Source organism: Pelobates fuscus, chromosome 10 (genome assembly GCF_036172605.1).
Source record: "Pelobates fuscus isolate aPelFus1 chromosome 10, aPelFus1.pri, whole genome shotgun sequence".
Taxonomy (NCBI): domain Eukaryota; kingdom Metazoa; phylum Chordata; class Amphibia; order Anura; family Pelobatidae; genus Pelobates; species Pelobates fuscus.
This window is the reverse complement of record NC_086326.1, coordinates 98,988,909-99,007,078: the sequence shown is the minus strand read 5'-3', so window position 1 is coordinate 99,007,078 and position 18,170 is coordinate 98,988,909. Positions and strand designations below refer to the sequence as shown.

The following is an 18,170-nucleotide window of genomic DNA, read 5'->3' as shown; positions in this document are numbered from 1 at the left end:
TCTAGTACCAGCTCCATGGACCATACAATCCCCACAGCCCTGACACTCCCCAGGCAGCCTCCCTCCATGGCTGCCTCTCCCTCTTGTACCAGCTCCATGGACCATACAATCCCCACAGCCCTGACACTCCCCAGGCAGCCTCCCCCCAATGGATGCCTCTCCCTCTAGAAACCAGCTCCATGGACCATACAATCCCCAAAGCCCTGACACTCCCCAGGCAGCCCCCCTCCATGGCTGCCTCTCCCTCTTGTACCAGCTCCATGGACCATACAATCCCCACAGCCCTGACACTCCCCAGGCAGCCTCCCCCCAATGGATGCCTCTCCCTCTAGAAACCAGCTCCATGGACCATACAATCCCCAAAACCTTGACACTCCCCAGGCAGCCCCCCCTCCATGGCTGCCTCTCCCTCTAGTACCAGCTACATGGACCATACAATCCCCACATCCCTGACACTCCCCAGGCAGCCTCCCTCCATGGCTGCCTCTCCCTCTTGTACCAGCTCCATGGACCATACAATCCCCACAGCCCTGACACTGCCCAGGCAGCCTCCCTCCATGGCTGCCTCTCCCTCTAGTACCAGCTCCATGGACCATATACTCCCCACAGCCCTGACACTGCCCAGGCAGCCTCCCTCCATGGCTGCCTCTCCCTCTAGTACCAGCTACATGGACCATACAATCCCCACAGCCCTGACACTCCCTAGGCAGCCTCCCTCCATGGCTGCCTCTCCCTCTAGTACCAGCTCCATGGACCATACAATCCCCACAGCCCTGACACTGCCCAGGCAGCCTCCCTCCATGGCTGCCTCTCCCTCTAGTACCAGCTCCATGGACCATACAATCCCCACAGCCCTGACACTGCCCAGGCAGCCTCCCTCCATGGCTGCCTCTCCCTCTAGTACCAGCTCCATGGACCATACAATCCCCACAGCCCTGACAGTCCCCAGGCAGCCCCCCTCCATGGCTGCCTCTCCCTCTACGGTAGTACCAGCTACATGGACCATACAATCCCCACAGCCCTGACACTGCCCAGGCAGCCTCCCTCCATGGCTGCCTCTCCCTCTAGTACCAGCTCCATGGACCATATACTCCCCACAGCCCTGACACTCCCCAGGCAGCCCCCTTCCATGGCTGCAGGTGTAATGGCCATTCACTAACCCTCCATGGGTGATATAATGCATGCATGCCCAGGTGAGAGGCCATCCCTCCCCACATTATCCTTTATCCATGAACACACCCCCAGCACTCACCATACTGCTCCTGCTTCAGCAACAATACAGTGACGTAGTACCCACGGTCCTATTGGACAGGCTGCAGGTAATTTTTTTTGCCTGGCGCATCAAAGCGAGGCGTGAAATGCAAATGCGTTCCACGCCGTGCCTTAGCCAATCCACGGCCTCCAACGGAAGCCTGGCTGTGGGTAGGTGATGAGTCAGGTGACCGGAAGCGGCGGTTGCGGAAGGAGAGGAGAGTTAGTGCTGCTGCTGTTGTTACCGGAGTGGGGTCATGGACAGGCCACCGCTGCAGCACGGAGCCGTGTGTGGCCCCTGGGAGATGAAGGACCGGCTGGGCACCGGGGGGTTCGGCAACGTGTGTCTGTATCAAAACAAAGTGAGTTCCCTGCCATGGGGGGAGACAGGGAGAGATATAGGAGTAATATGGGGGATACTGGGAGAGATATAGGAGTAATATGGGGGGAGACAGGGAGAGCTATAGGAGTAATATGGGGGGAGACAGGGAGAGATATAGGAGTAATATGGGGGGAGACAGGGAGAGCTATAGGAGTAATATGGGGGGAGACTGGGAGAGCTATAGGAGTAATATGGGGGGATACTGGGAGAGATATAGGAGTAATATGGGGGGAGACTGGGAGAGATATAGGAGTAATATGGGGGAGACTGGGAGAGATATAGGAGTAATATGGGGAGAGACTGGGAGAAATATAGGAGTAATATGGGGGGAGACAGGGAGAGCTATAGGAGTAATATGGGGGGAGACTGGGAGAGATATAGGAGTAATATGGGGGGAGACTGGGAGAGATATAGGAGTAATATGGGGGAGACTGGGAGAGATATAGGAGTAATATGGGGAGAGACTGGGAGAAATATAGGAGTAATATGGGGGGAGACAGGGAGAGCTATAGGAGTAATATGGGGGGAGACTGTGAGAGCTATAGGAGTAATATGGGGGGGAGACTGGGAGAGCTATAGGAGTAATATGGGGAGAGACTGGGAGAGCTATAGGAGTAATATGGGGAGAGACTGGGAGAGCTATAGGAGTAATATGGGGAGAGCTATAGGAGTAATATGGGGAGAGATATAGGAGTAATATGGGGAGAGATATAGGAGTAATATGGGGGAGATATATAGGAGTAATATGGGGGAGATATATAGGAGTAATATGGGGAGATATATAGGAGTAATATGGGGAGAGATATAGGAGTAATATGGGGAGAGATATAGGAGTAATATGGGGAGAGATATAGGAGTAATATGGGGAGAGATATAGGAGTAATATGGGGAGAGATATAGGAGTAATATGGGGAGAGATATAGGAGTAATATGGGGAGAGATATAGGAGTAATATGGGGAGAGATATAGGAGTAATATGGGGAGAGATATAGGAGTAATATGGGGAGAGATATAGGAGTAATATGGGGGAGATATATAGGAGTAATATGGGGGAGACGGAGAGATATAGGAGTAATATGGGGAGAGATATAGGAGTAATATGGGGAGAGATATAGGAGTAATATGGGGAGAGATATAGGAGTAATATGGGGAGAGATATAGGAGTAATATGGGGGGAGATATAGGAGTAATATGGGGGGAGATATAGGAGTAATATGGGGGGAGATATAGGAGTAATATGGGGGGAGATATAGGAGTAATATGGGGGGAGATATAGGAGTAATATGGGGGGAGATATAGGAGTAATATGGGGGGAGATATAGGAGTAATATGGGGGGAGATATAGGAGTAATATGGGGGGAGATATAGGAGTAATATGGGGGGAGATATAGGAGTAATATGGGGGGAGATATAGGAGTAATATGGGGGGAGATATAGGAGTAATATGGGGGGAGATATAGGAGTAATATGGGGGGAGATATAGGAGTAATATGGGGGGAGATATAGGAGTAATATGGGGGGAGATATAGGAGTAATATGGGGGGAGATATAGGAGTAATATGGGGGGAGATATAGGAGTAATATGGGGGGAGTAATATGGGGGGAGATATAGGAGTAATATGGGGGGAGATATAGGAGTAATATGGGGGGAGATATAGGAGTAATATGGGGGGAGACTGGGAGAGATATAGGAGTAATATGGGGGGGCAGGGAGAGATATAGGAGTAATATGGGGGAGAGATATAGGAGTAATATGGGGGAGAGATATAGGAGTAATATGGGGGAGAGATATAGGAGTAATATGGGGGAGAGATATAGGAGTAATATGGGGGAGAGATATAGGAGTAATATGGGGGAGAGATATAGGAGTAATATGGGGGTGAGATATAGGAGTAATATGGGGGTGAGATATAGGAGTAATATGGGGGTGAGATATAGGAGTAATATGGGGGTGAGATATAGGAGTAATATGGGGGTGAGATATAGGAGTAATATGGGGGTGAGATATAGGAGTAATATGGGGGAGAGATATAGGAGTAATATGGGGGAGAGATATAGGAGTAATATGGGGGAGAGATATAGGAGTAATATGGGGGAGAGATATAGGAGTAATATGGGGGAGAGATATAGGAGTAATATGGGGGAGAGATATAGGAGTAATATGGGGGAGAGATATAGGAGTAATATGGGGGAGAGATATAGGAGTAATATGGGGGAGAGATATAGGAGTAATATGGGGGAGAGATATAGGAGTAATATGGGGGAGAGATATAGGAGTAATATGGGGGAGAGATATAGGAGTAATATGGGGGAGAGATATAGGAGTAATATGGGGGAGAGATATAGGAGTAATATGGGGGAGAGATATAGGAGTAATATGGGGGAGAGATATAGGAGTAATATGGGGGAGAGATATAGGAGTAATATGGGGGAGAGATATAGGAGTAATATGGGGGAGAGATATAGGAGTAATATGGGGGAGAGATATAGGAGTAATATGGGGGAGAGATATAGGAGTAATATGGGGGAGAGATATAGGAGTAATATGGGGGAGAGATATAGGAGTAATATGGGGGAGAGATATAGGAGTAATATGGGGGAGACGGAGAGATATAGGAGTAATATGGGGGGAGACGGAGAGATATAGGAGTAATATGGGGGGAGACTGGGAGAGATATAGGAGTAATATGGGGGGAGACTGGGAGAGATATAGGAGTAATATGGGGGCTTTCACAACTGCGAGTTACAGCGAATTGACAGCCACATGGCAACCCTGGGGGAACAATAACCCATCGGGAAAACTTCATCCAAGTCACATAGAAACTCACTCTGGCTACTACAGTAATGTTAAGAGTTAACTGGCAAATAAAAGGATAATCTTCAGCAGTGTGTGTGTGTAAAAGTGTATTTTAGCGTATTTTATTATTTACCGTGTCGTTAACGTGTAGGTTATGTAAGGTTTTGAGCAAGACACAACGTTGATAATTATATATTTTAAATAGTCAAACAATCAGGCTTCCTTCTTAATAGTACATTCTGTTAAAGGATCACTATAGTGTCAGGAAAACAAAGCGGTTTTCCTGACACTATAGTGCCCTGAGGGTGCCCCCACCCTCAGGGTCCCCCTCCCGTGGTGCTGAAGGGGTTAAAACCCCTTCAGCCACTTACCTCCTCCCACTCCGACGTCAGCAGAGCCGAATGCGCATTCAAAGTGTCCATAGGAAAGCATTTCTCAATGCTTTCCCATGGACGCTCTGCATGATGGAGGTGAAATTTACCTCCAGCGTCGCAGATGCGCCTCTAGCGGCTGTCCGGAAGATAGCCACTAGAGGCTGGATTAACCCTAAATGTAAACATAGCAGTTTCTCTGAAACTGTTATGTTTACATGTGAAGGGTTTAAAACCTGAGGGACCTGGCACCCAGACCACTTCATTGAGCTGAAGTGGTCAGTGTGACTATAGTGTCCCTTTAAGGATTTCCACCGGTGTATATATATTATTTATAAGGTGCTAACAGGTTCAGTAGTGCTGTACAATAGGTGGACAAGGCAAGCACAGAAACAGTGTGTGTTGAGGGCCTTGCTCAAACAATAGGCTAACATGGTAAGAATACTGACTATCCTGAAAGTTGTAATTTGAAATTTAGTCAATAACCCTACAAATGCAGACAACTTAAACTTTTCACTGTTATGAATGTTGTGGCAAAAAGGGCAATGCTTTATGGCTTTTGTTGAATGGATACCAAGTCTTTCTGAATTATTGTGCGCACGGCATTTATTTTCAGTCCTGTCTCATAAGGAATAGTTGAGTAAGAATTGCTGGTAAAGAAGCTTGACAGGAGAGTTTTGAAAAGGGATTGAGGAAAAACAAAAGTTAAAGAAGGTACAAAGCTAATATGGAGCATAACATCTATTCTAATACATTTTGTTGGTGTGTAAATATTACTAGCAAATGCCTAGCTAAAGAGTGATCTAGAGCTAGTGACAGTTTCACTTGTTTGTCAAAAAACAACATATGTCATCACAAGGCCTGCTGCCTGTCAAATGACATACATCATTTATTATGAAATGTCATGTGTTCATTTGTGCATCAGTGGTTGCGTTTATTGTAACTTGCATCCATTTCTGGTTGCTGTTTTGTCAGCAGAAATATTGCCTTTAAGTTTCTTTCTGTACAGCATGCCTTAAAATGACTATACTTTACACTGTATAACAGAATTTGCTTATCACTTCAACAGGGAAGTTCACATTTTATTGTGCTGAAGTGTGCATTGGGGGGAAAAAATATATCTGATTGTATTATGTTGACACTTTCTATGACAAACCTTATCGTGCATTGTTTTGCAGATATAGAGTTTAGATTGTCAACAGAATGCTCTACTTATGCTTACAGGAAACTGCGCAGTTGATAGCTGTCAAATCATGCCGACTGGAGCTGAGCGCAAAGAACAAAGAGAGATGGTGCCAGGAGATTCAGATAATGAAGAGGTTAGCTGAAAATCTCCCTGAAACATATATTCTTGCACAATATATTCCTTCTAAAAAAACAAATAAAAAGTTACTTGCACACTATCCCAAATTTCTATGCCTATTTAAAGAACAGTTTTGTTTTTTAGCACCACTCCAATGGCCATTAAAGTGTAAGCTCACCTGCCATGTAAATGCAAAACCTTTTAGGTGAGTCCTACACTAGCAATTCACCTTGTTGTCTTCATTAGATAGTTTTTCTTTTTTTCTAAAACCCCTACACACCTATTATGTCTTAATAGGGTACACGTGGGGTGGGTGGCAGCACTGTAACCTGGCTGTATAATACAAAATAAAATCCCTGCGCACAAGCTCCCTTTACTCCTGGGTGGCAGCAGTGTCTATAGTACACATCACTACTAGTACATAAAATTAGAAAAAGTTGACTTGCACACTATAACCATATCCCTTTGCCTGGATGTGGAAGATAAGCTATGCTTAAATGACCATTCGAGTGATATTAAAAAAAACATCCAGTTATTTAAATGTGCATAGGGATTTTTATTAATGTATAAGGGCTGAGGTGTACTGCAATAAATTCCTTACATTTAGGATTGATCACCATAATATAGCACTAGAGTAGTTAATTGAATGATTTTAGTCCATTACATCCTATATAACCGTTTTTGGTATTTTGTGTCACCGCTAGTGTGGCTTTGCTGAAGTGTACATTTAGTCTTTTTAGGTTTTTGTGTTGGTGGCTTGTGGGTTTTTGTTTGTTTTTCTTCATAGTTGCATTTACAATATATATCACTTAATGACTGGCAAAGTATTAAATTTTCTCTGGCTAGCATGGTCAGTTTACTATGCATGCACTATTTGCAGAATTTCATAGTGGATTTAATCTATTTATATTTTTATGTCAATAGCAGTGTCTTGTCTTTTAAAGTGTTTCTCCAAGCATGCCAACTACTACAGGCCACTGTAGTGGTTACGGTGCCATGAGTATTCTGGGCCCATGTTCCAGTAATGGGGTAAACCGGTTTGTAAAGGTTTATTTAATGCATCTCTATGAGAAGGTCCTGATTGGCCAAAATGGCATTTGGCTTGCCCCCGTGCCAATTTTAGCCAATCCAATGTTTTCTCTATGGGGAAAGCATTGGATTGGCTAAAAATCTGTCATTTTGATGATGCCACAAAGGGGGCGGAGCCAGCGCCAGCTTACCCGTGCAGCGCTGGAAATAATGTGAGGATTAAACTTTTCTAGGGGGCCGACAAGCCACCTAAATGGTGGGTTAAACACTATAGGGTCAGAAATACATGTTTGTATTCCTGACCCTATAGTGATCCTTTAACTTTTTAAGTTGGTAAATGTTTTGATCTTTCAGTAGTTTTTAAAGTTTTTTTTTTTTTTTTTTTGCTCAGATTAAATCACCCAAATGTGGTGAAAGCATGTGACGTGCCTCCTGAAATGGACTTCCTAGTAAATGATGTGCCCCACTTGGCGATGGAGTACTGCTCTGGAGGAGACTTGCGCAAGGTTAGTTGCACATCGCCATGTTTCTTGTAGAATTTCGCTGGCTCATTTCATTCTTGCTCTTAAGTATTCGACAGATAAAATTTAAACGATTATGCATCATCATATAGGAGCCAAGCAGAATTCTATATAATTAGCCTTTCATTAGCAAGCACTTTTAGATGTCTGCGAATGGGTTCCACCTAAGGAGAACGTTATCTATAGGTTTCTTTGTATGCTTGCATTTAAAAGAGGGATCAGGGCACCATTAATCTCTAAAAGGTTACCGCTGTAGTGGTTATGATGCTCATTTGGGGCTGTCTTAATCGCATCTACAGAAGTGTAGATGCTGGACTCTAATCCCATTGCCATTCATTGAGAGTTTCAGCTGGATGCTCACAGCCAAATAATAACATTCTGTGCATAGAAATATGTACAGAATTAATATTAGCAGGCCTGACACCCTAGCATTTCATCACAAATTGCTACACATACAGACACCAGGAACCATGAACATTGAAATTACTGAAGTGGTGATGGTGCTTGGAGTAACCCTTTAAACAAATGCTACATTGCTATGTCAATGCTCATAAACCTTTGTTTCCATGTAAAAATGATTTGTTTTCTTTTGTTTTTACGTTTTAGCTTCTGAACAAGCCAGAAAACTGCTGTGGGCTTAAGGAAAGTCAAGTGCTAAACTTAATAAGCGACATAGGTATACAAGAACATCTGGCTTTTGTAATAAATTGGTCTCTTTTTGTTTGTCAATCCATGGATAATTTCATAGCCTAGATCAGTGTTCAGTATATCTTGTACAGTGATTTACTGTTATTTAAAAAAAAAAAAAAAATGTATTAGTCATTTCTTAAGGTGTGCGCACATGAATGTGAAAGGAAAGCTAACACCTTTAAAATGTGTCTGTAATATTATATTCTAAGAAGGTTTCAACATAACTACAATACATTGTTGAAAATGCAGTCCATACTAAAGAACCATTGTTCCGTATGGAATGTCTGTGACACACTGTTAGAGTAATCTTTCATGGTATATATGTGATCAAAGAACGAGGGAGAACACAATTGTCAGTTGGTTATCGCATCCAATTCACTGGATGATACATAGGAGTTGGAGTCTGTGCCTCTATCTGGCTAGTAAAATGGGTGGTGAAAAATTAACAAATAGTGGGGATAGGGTGAGCTCTGAAAGTTACAAGCATGAACTGATATGGTCATGGTGGCAGTGTTTACTGAAGAAAAAGTTTGAGACTCTTATAAATGTAGTGGGGTGATTAGGTAAAAGAGAAAGTGTGTCTCATTGAACCTGAAACAGATGTGGGTCCAGGAGTTTAAAGAAACACTATAGGCACTTCAGCTAAATCTCTGGGTCTGGGTGCCAGGTCCCTCTAGTTTTAATCTTGCAGCTGAAAACATAGCAGTTTCAGAAAAACTGCTATGTTTACACTGAGGGTTAATCCAGCCTCTAGTGGCTGTCTCCGCTATTATCACTGTGAAAATCACAGTGAGAAGACGCTGAAGTCCATAGGAAAGCATTGAGTAATGCTTTCCTATGGGCGGTTTGAATGCGCGCGTGGCTCTTGCGCATTTGGCGCTGACGGCAGGAGGAGGAGAGGTCACCAGCGCAGAGGGAGCCCGGCGCTGGAGAAAGGAAAGTGACTAAAAGGGTTTTAACCCCTTCAGCCCGACTTGGGGGGACCTAATAACCCTATAGTGCCAGGAAAATAAGTATTTTTTTTCCTGGCACTATAGTGGTCCTTTAACACAATTTTCTTTAAGCCCATAACCCCTTAAAGATGATTCACTTTATTTACAGAAGTTTGGTCCTTAAGGGGTTAAGGACACATGACATGTGTGACATGTCATGATTCCCTTTTATTCCAGAAGGTTGGTCCTTAAGGGGTTAAAGGAACATTATAATATTACTTTTTCCTTTAGGTTAAAGGGGCACTAGGCACCAAACTACTTTTGCTTAATGAAGCAGTTTTGGCTTATAAATCAGTGTCACTGCTCAATTCTCTGCCATATAGAAGTTAAATCACTTTGTTTATGCAGCCCTGGCCACAGCTTTCTCCACAGTTTTCCTTAACACTTCATGTAAATAGACCTCCAACTGCTATACTTCCTTTATTGTGTATTCTGTTTAATTTAGAATCTCTTATCTTCTGCTCTGTTAATGGCCTACTCTGTGTGATTCAAGTTCAGTTTACAGAGCAGGAGATAAACTTTTAAAACAAGTTAACATCTAAATGAAAATAAAACCATTTTTCCCATGGAGGCTGTGTTAGCTGCAGCCAGGGGAGGTGTGGCTAAGGCGGCATAAACAGAAACAAAAGTGATTTAACTCCTAAATGGCAGAGAAAAACTGAATTAAAGTTGTTTTTGTGCCTTTTTTTTTTTTTTTTTTTTTTTTTTAAATATTCAAGTTACCAAAGATTTACCTGTAATCCATTACTGAGACAGCGTACTTCTTGCCACATGATCCTCCCATTCTGAGGTCATCAACATTAGTGATCTCTGGTCCATTCACATGGCAATCATGCAAAACATGGTGTACATGTCGGTGACACTATCTGTGCTTTGTCAATCTAACTCTGGGAACACCCACAAGATTTGCCATTTTGGAAATGCTCTCACCCGGTCAATTAACCGTCACTATTTGACTCTTGTCACACCTACTCAAATCTTTTCGCTTGCCCATTTTACCTGCTCCCAACGCATGAAATGTAACGGTCTGTTCACTTGCTGCCTAATATATCCAACCCCTTGACATAATGTGTGTGTGTGTGTATTATATTATGCACCTAATATACCAACCATGGTGCTTGTATCTCTTGTAGGCTCTGGAATTCAGTATTTGCATGAAAATCGAATCATCCACAGAGATCTTAAACCAGAGAACATTGTTTTGCTTGACTGTAATGGAAAGGTGAGCATAAGAACTATTCAACCGATCTATTCTGCCCAATTTTCTAAATACTTTCATTAGACCCTGGCCTTATTTTATAGTTAGGATAGCCTTATGCCTATCCCATGCATGCCTAAACTCCTTCACTGTGTTAATCTCTACCACTTCAGCTGGAAGGCTATTCCATGCATCCACTATCCGTCTCAGTAAAGTAATACTTCCTGATATTATTTTTAAACCTTTGCCCCTCTAATTTCAGGCTATGTCCTGTTGCTGTGGTAGTTTTTCTTCTTTTAAATATAGTCTCCTCCTTTACGGTGTTGATTCCCTTTTATGTATTTAAATTGTTTCTATCATATCCCTCCCAGTCTCGTCTTTCCTCCAAGCTATACATATTACTTACACACAGCTTTTCTCCTGCTGTCTAATAATTATAAATAGTAACTTTGTTATTGATTATAATTGCAGATTTTATTTTGTTTTGATCTAACTTCTCATTTCTCCCTGTTTTGTAGACTGTCCATAAAATTATTGACCTGGGATATGCCAAAGACCTTGATCAAGGAAGTCTCTGTACTTCGTTTGTTGGTACCCTGCAGTACTTGGTGTGTATAATTTGTTTCATAAATTCTAACAATCCTCAAAGGTTTTTGTTTTGCCGTTTGATTTTATAGTTTTAACACATTCCTAAAAATGTTTTAATTATTGTAGATGAACATGAATCATTTTATATATGTAAGTAAAGCTGCAGACTGTTTTCACAGCTCAAGCCACCCATCCCAGTAAAAGGGATACTCCTGGCACCCAGACCACGTCTGCCCATTGGAGTGGTCTGGGTGCCAACTCCCATCACCCTTAACCCTGCAAGTGTAATTATTGCTGTTTTTATAAACTGCAATAATTACCTTGCAGGACTAAGTCCTCCTCTAGTGGCTGTTTTTTCATGTCAGACAGCCACTAGAGGGACTTCCGGGTTCTTAAACGACGCTGGACATCCTAACGTTCTGCATGAGGCCCTTTCAGCGTTGCCGGAATCCCCATAGGAAAGCATTGAATAATACATTCCTATGGGGAGGTCTAATGCTAGCGCTCGCCAATTGCTGCGCATGCGCATTAGCTCTCCTCTGCTGGCGGAAGTTGGCGGGGGAGGAGCATGGGCGGAGCCTGACCCAGTGCCAAGGGACATTGGCGCTGTATTCAGGTAAGTGTCCGAAAGGGTTTTAACCCCTTCAGCAACATGGGATGGGGGGCACTGTAGGATTCTCCTGTTTTCCTGGCACTGGAGAATCCCTTTAATGTGTATAATAACTAGATATACAATTATAATTAAAAAATTCTAATAAGTCCAATTTAAATGAAAGCACTAATTTTAAGGATGAAGGGGTAATAAGGCACATGTTAGGCCCATAGCTGAAATGCTGCTAAATTAATGGGACACTGCAATGCTCAAATTAAAAATTCGTAAATATATAAAACCACTATTTTTCTTTGGGTTTATTTTTATATAGTTACATGGGTTTATAGGTTGAACATGGACTTGCGTGTTATTAGAGAAATTGTTCAATATCTAAACAGACATAAGACTAACTTGGTCATAAAATACATAAAAGTTTTACCACTACCAATTTTACATGAACACTTTCTATTCTGCAGCCAATACTGCTAAAACAAACACCAGAGCCTGACCCCTGTCCTGCACCTCAAATGTCATAGAAGTGAACTTGAGCGATATCCAACCGACCTTCACTTCTAGGCTACATGTGCGGGGCTAACCCACCTCAAGCCCCCACATCTTATTCAAACTGTTTGGAAAACATTTGGCACAAACTGGTTAGGACACTACCCAAAGAGACTATGCATCATAACCAATACAAAAAGCTGAAGCTTTAAGTTCACATAAACAAAAATGAGCTCCCTTTAGTTTCCCAGCAGATGCTCTATTTCTTTTGAATCATACTTTTGTTGTCTCTTGTTTTGCAGCTTAATTAATGGGACAACGGTTTATTAATTGCGTAAAAGCTGGATTTTGGGGAGGGAGGAGTGCTAAATATTTGCTAAAATAGGGAAGTTAGGAACTTTCTCAAGATGCACAATTCTCTTAGTTTGAACATTATACTGAAACTTTTTTTGTTGTTTTGTTTTTGTTTTTTTATGTGTGAAATAACAAGGCACCAGAACTCTTTGAGAACAAATCCTACAGTGTGACAGTGGATTACTGGAGTTTTGGGACGATGGTTTTCGAGTGTATATCTGGTTTCAGACCATTTCTCCACAACATGCAACCATTCACCTGGTAAAGAGCAAACTGTATTTCTCTGTTTCTTTGTTGAGTTCTGTACTCTGAAATGGATGGAATCATCTGGGATGGATCACAAAGGGACTCTGTAGGCATTCTTAACATTTCATCTGAATATAAGCAACAAACATATGGGATACGGCTGTGATTCTAAAAAGAACATAAACATAACATAGTGTTATACGGTTAAAATAATGAAATGTGCGCTGTAAATGGTTGCACTCACAAGGTGTAGATGTATAAAGCACTCAATGGGTGCCTCCCCTGATGTAGTGGGGGTCTGTGGATCCCTTCTCCTTAGTGTGCGAATTTATCAGGAAAACAGGACTCCAGATGAGAATGTATAGATAAATGGCTATTTTATTGTATAACAATTGGTGAAAAAACACCAGAATAAATGCTATTAAAACAGCAATAGAATTGGTCTTACACGTTTCGTTCCACAATTGGAACTTCCTCAGAGACCATAAAATCAAAACATGTTACAAGTAATTTGTACAATTTCTCCAGACACTATAACAGGTCAATAAGATGTAGTTATGGCGTCAATTGACGTTTCAGCCATCGATTGTGCTATCAACGTTTCAGCCATCGATTGTGGCTTTCATCAGGATCAGTTTAGCATTGGTGCTAAACTGATCCTGATGAAAGCCACAATCGATGGCTGAAACGTTGATCAATTGAATCATGTTTTAAAGAAACTGGCATAAAGAGGAATTTTTTACCATGAGACAGACCGTGAGTGCAAGACTTATTTCTGTATATTCTATCTATATATATATATATATATATATATATAGTATTTAAATAAACGTATATGCCCACTATTTCAGTGGTTTTTAACCAAACCATTTCTAAGTGTGCCATGAATTTTTTTTTTTTTTTTTAAAGGTTTTTGCTTCGCAAGTACTGCCAAGCCTCAATAACAAGCCAGTAACCAACCGTATGCTGATGATTTGCATTAACAATGAAACAGCTGTCCATGAGTGGTTCACTGGCTTTGCATCTTTTCCTAAGTTGTTTCAAAGCTGTTGTATACTCCAAGGAATCCATGTATAAAATGGAATGAGCAAAAATGTGATTCTTTGTTGAACTAATTTGTATATGCCCACCCAGAATCCTTTGCGGTAGCAACACCACTGCAAATTTGTCGTTTCTGTGGGAAAAGCAAGTCTTATGGCTTGACAGGTGTGCAGATATTTGTTTAAGGTGTATTGAGTATAAAAATATAAATATAATATATAGATACCTGTGTATGTATATATTATATTTATATATATATTTTTAATAGGGATGTCAAATATTGTCAAATACAGGGAGTAGTAAGCATTGTAAAAAGTCTAAGGGACCATCCGGTCACTATAACAACTTTATCTAAAGTAAGTTATTTTCAAGGAGGCCCCTCTTGCCGTTCTCAAACGGTTTAACCCATAAGTTGCCTCCAGCACAAATTTTCTGTTTCCCCCAGACGATTAGCTGACGCTCTAAAGCAATCCGTAGCTTCCCATTGATTAAAAAAAGGTATGTGGCTAAGAGTGTCAGCTGAAGTAAGCCTACATGGGCCCAAATGTGTTTTTGGTTTTTACAGGAGCAATTTTGGTAGACTTCCAAACTGGCAGGCAGAAATAAGGTAGATCTAAACTTTAAAAACTAAAGTATATACAGAAGGCCCAGCTGTGGCGCAGGTCGATGGTGAGTGTAGGCAGAGAGTCCACCAGGTTTCTGAACAGTAGCAAAGTAGTATGGTGCTCTATTGTTGAAGGTTTAATGTGCATCAAAATGATGAACTCTTGAAAAACTTGGCTGCACCAGGGTCATGAATTGTGCTGATTAGATTGTTGAATACTTGCAATGTGCTGGAATTTTAGCCTGTGTGATTGTAATTTGTAGATCAAGTAAATTATGATGGCGTGATGTGGTACCTTTCACAGGTACCACCGTGTTTTGTTATTTCTTATCTGTAGCAGTTATAGTGGTAGAGGGATTAGTGCCAATTAAGCAGGTCCGGCCTGGTGTTTTTAACACATGGTGTCTTTGTGCCTTGGTAGGCACCAGAGCTAGACTTTTGCGGCCCACCTCACAGGCCTCGATTTCCATGAGAAGTGAGATCCATTGGTTTGCGCTCACAGTGTTGCTGAGAGTACCCAGTCTCCAAAAGATCAGCCAACGCAGAGTCAGGATTGGTGAATTGTCGGTGTGATTGCGCCGTGACAGCGCTGGATGAGAGCGGATGGAAACTCAGCCATTGGAGCTCAAATAAAATGTTAAGATGACAGAGGAACCAGAAGTCTCTGTGTCTAGTTTTTTTTAAAAAAATTTTTTTTTTTAATGGGTAACCGCATTTAAATTGTGATTCCAATCTGGCAAGTCAGTTTAGGCCTCGATTTACTAAGCTTTCCAAATGATTCAATAATGTTAGGGGAAAATCCCCTATAATTTATCTACAAAAATTACCATAGGCATTAATGGTGGCTTCTGAAGGAAACATTTTTCTAACAGTATTGAATAATTTTGAAAGCTTATTAAATCTGGGCCTTAGTTAGAAGTATGTTAATATACATGTTCCATCTGGTAAGATTTAAAGTGAAAGCATATATAAGCCACAAATAACGGTTAACAAAAATAGGAATGCATTGTAAATTTTCCTCTAATTGAAGTGTACTTTGGCCCAAAAAGGTTGGCAACCACTGCTTTATATTTTACAATTGATGACATTGGCGATGCTTTTTACATTAATAAAATGGGCTTTCTCTCTTTTCTGTTTCAAAGGCACGAGAAGGTAAAAAAGAAGGATCCAAAACACATTTATGCATATGAAGATATGTCTGGAGATATTAGATACAGCCACAATCTGCCGTTGCCCAACAATTTATGCAGGTATGTGATTGCTAAACTTTGGATACATTGCAGAAATCGTGTGTGTAATGCTTGTTTTAATGTAATTTTGCTGTCAATTGACTTTCATAATTTTTTTTTTTTCTGTAGTATCATCAGGGAGCAGTTAGAGATTTGGTTACAGTTGGTACTGAATTGGGACCCTCGAAATCGCGGGGGAGGGATAGATCCTCAGACAAACCGTCCACGATGCTTCTTGCTACTGGACAATATACTAAACCTAAAGGTGAGAGATTGTCTGGAAAAATAATTATGCCTGACTGGGCCTGTAATGCATATATGGTGGTGCACTCTGTAACTGTTAATAATTGGTATCAGCCAGCATGTGGACAGCTGTTCTCTATTCTGTTGGTTCATTGAAGGGGTACCATCATTTCCCAGCATTTCCAATGCTATGTTAAAGGACCACTATAGTGCCAGGAAAACATACTCGTTTTCCTGGCACTATAGTGCCCTGAGGGTGCCCCCACCCTCAGGGTCACACTCCCGCTGCGCTGAAGGCTCCCTCAGCGCTGCGGACTCTTCTCATGTCATTGGGCTCCCTCGGCGCTGCGGACTCTCCTCCCTCTTCTCATGTCATGCCTGCCCGAGCTCGAAAAGATGGGTGAACATATAAACCCACCAATCACTAAGATCCCCCCCATGCTGTGGCTCAGCAGAACCTCCTATGCTGAACTACGTACAGGCAACCCCGTGATCGATGCTACCCTCAGTCTGGTGCAACCTACGTTACTCCCGGCAGCTTACCACGTCACCAAACCCGCTTGCCCCCATCACAAATAACCCAGACCTGGCAGGGGGCTTGCACCCCACCACCCTGAAAAAGTTTCAGGTGATGGCTGGATTTATATGACCTCTTCAACATGGAAGTGCTGACTGCCTCCCTGCAGGATCGCTCGGACAAATGCTCCCTGACATGGCGCCCATGGATGGTTTATATATCCAGGGGGTCCTCATAACCTTAAAGGACCACTCTAGGCACCCAGACGACTTCAGCTTAATGAAGTGGTCTGGGTGCCAGGTACCTCTAGGATTAACCCTTTTTTTTTTATAAACATAGCAGTTTCAGAGAAACTGCTATGTTTATAATGAGGGTTAATCCAGCCTCCAAATCCTCTAGTGGCTGTCTCATTGACAGCCGCTAGAGGCGCTTGCGTGATTCTCACTGTGAAAATCGCAGTGAGAGCACGCAAGCATCCATAGGAAAGCATTGTAAATGCTTTCCTATGCGACCGGCTGAATGCGAGCGCGGCTCCTGCCGCGCATGTGCATTCAGCCGATGACGTCGCGATCAAGATGGAGAGGAGGAGGAAAGCTCCCCGCCCGGCGCTGGAAAAAGAGGTAAGTTTAACCCCTTCCTCTCTCCAGAGCCCGGCGGGAGGGGGTCCCTGAGGGTGGGGGCACCCTCAGGGTACTCTAGTGCCAGGAAAACGAGTATGTTTTCCTGGCACTAGAGTGGTCCTTTAAGATAGATGGCGGGAAATGCAAGGGGACGGGTCACCATACTGGAACCGACTGCTAAACTTTGAGACCCTATATCCAAACCACAACAGAGCAACCTTTCTGGGTATTCACGTAACCACCCACTTTTCTTTTCTTTCTCTCATCTCTCCCATCCCTTCCTTTTTCTCCCTCTTTCTCCTCCCCTTGCCCTCCCACACACTACTCTTCTTTCCCACCCGCCCCCCAAATTTTCCCTTACCAAGCCCATAACATTCCCCAGAGAGCACAGGCTACAGACGCCTAACTCATGACACCATATGTCTAGTGATAACCACTGTGGACGATCTCATCCGCATATTGCCCAGGCCGAGACCAGGTTCAAGGGCCAGTGACACAAAATGCCCCTGCATAGCCCTCAAACTTTCTCCACCCTGACAAAAAAAATCAGATGAAGACCTCAGGTTACAGATTAAGTGGTCCAATACGCATAGCAGGATACCGGGACAGTTGCCCCTGACATGACCTACACTGACCCTTGGTAAGCACTTAGATCTGACTGCACTTCACGGAATATTCAATAGGTCACGTTAAATGTCAAGCTGATATGATCGCTAACTGTGTTAACTCACCTACCTACCCCAAGTTTTGTTAAAGCTGCCCTGTGATGTATTCCTTCTAACTATAAAAAAAAATGTTTTTTCATTCGTAAGTTTTTATGCCTATGTTTTGCCCCTCTCTCATTCCCCTTGTATTCAAGATGTTGGATACATTCTTTTTTTTTTTTACTCCTTTTCTTTCTCACTCACTCATTTGTCCAAACATTCCCATTCTCCATAACCCCCTCTATTAATATGACTGTTCAATCTTGTCTTGCTGTTGGAAAGCTGCATCTTTTATCACCTCTTGTCGTTTGAGTGAATAAAAGGAAAATGTGTACCAAAAGACAAACACACTGCTAAAAATTAAATCAGTTTGCTGAAGTACTTGGCTCGAAATGTA

The 18,170-nt window shown here is 42.4% G+C and overlaps 1 protein-coding gene and 1 long non-coding RNA gene across 3 annotated transcripts in view; one reads left to right on the top strand and one right to left on the bottom strand.

The window, feature by feature from the left end:
* Positions 1-1,300, bottom strand: part of LOC134575134 (uncharacterized) — a 36,520-nt gene extending 35,220 nt beyond the window's left edge. The window contains exon 1 of the long non-coding RNA XR_010085586.1: positions 1,253-1,300. This is a non-coding gene — a long non-coding RNA (uncharacterized LOC134575134). The remainder of the gene's footprint in view (positions 1-1,252) is intronic.
* Positions 1,301-1,446: 146 nt separating this feature from the next.
* The window catches only part of CHUK (component of inhibitor of nuclear factor kappa B kinase complex), a 34,171-nt gene continuing 17,447 nt past the window's right edge, over positions 1,447-18,170 (top strand). For both annotated transcript variants that reach the window (XM_063434338.1, XM_063434337.1), the window contains exons 1-9: positions 1,447-1,613; positions 6,026-6,120; positions 7,525-7,639; positions 8,261-8,330; positions 10,470-10,558; positions 11,053-11,142; positions 12,706-12,830; positions 15,603-15,710; positions 15,819-15,954. In XM_063434338.1, the coding sequence (XP_063290408.1) occupies positions 1,509-1,613; positions 6,026-6,120; positions 7,525-7,639; positions 8,261-8,330; positions 10,470-10,558; positions 11,053-11,142; positions 12,706-12,830; positions 15,603-15,710; positions 15,819-15,954 (933 nt within the window). In that variant the 5' untranslated portion in view covers positions 1,447-1,508. The remainder of the gene's footprint in view (positions 1,614-6,025; positions 6,121-7,524; positions 7,640-8,260; positions 8,331-10,469; positions 10,559-11,052; positions 11,143-12,705; positions 12,831-15,602; positions 15,711-15,818; positions 15,955-18,170) is intronic.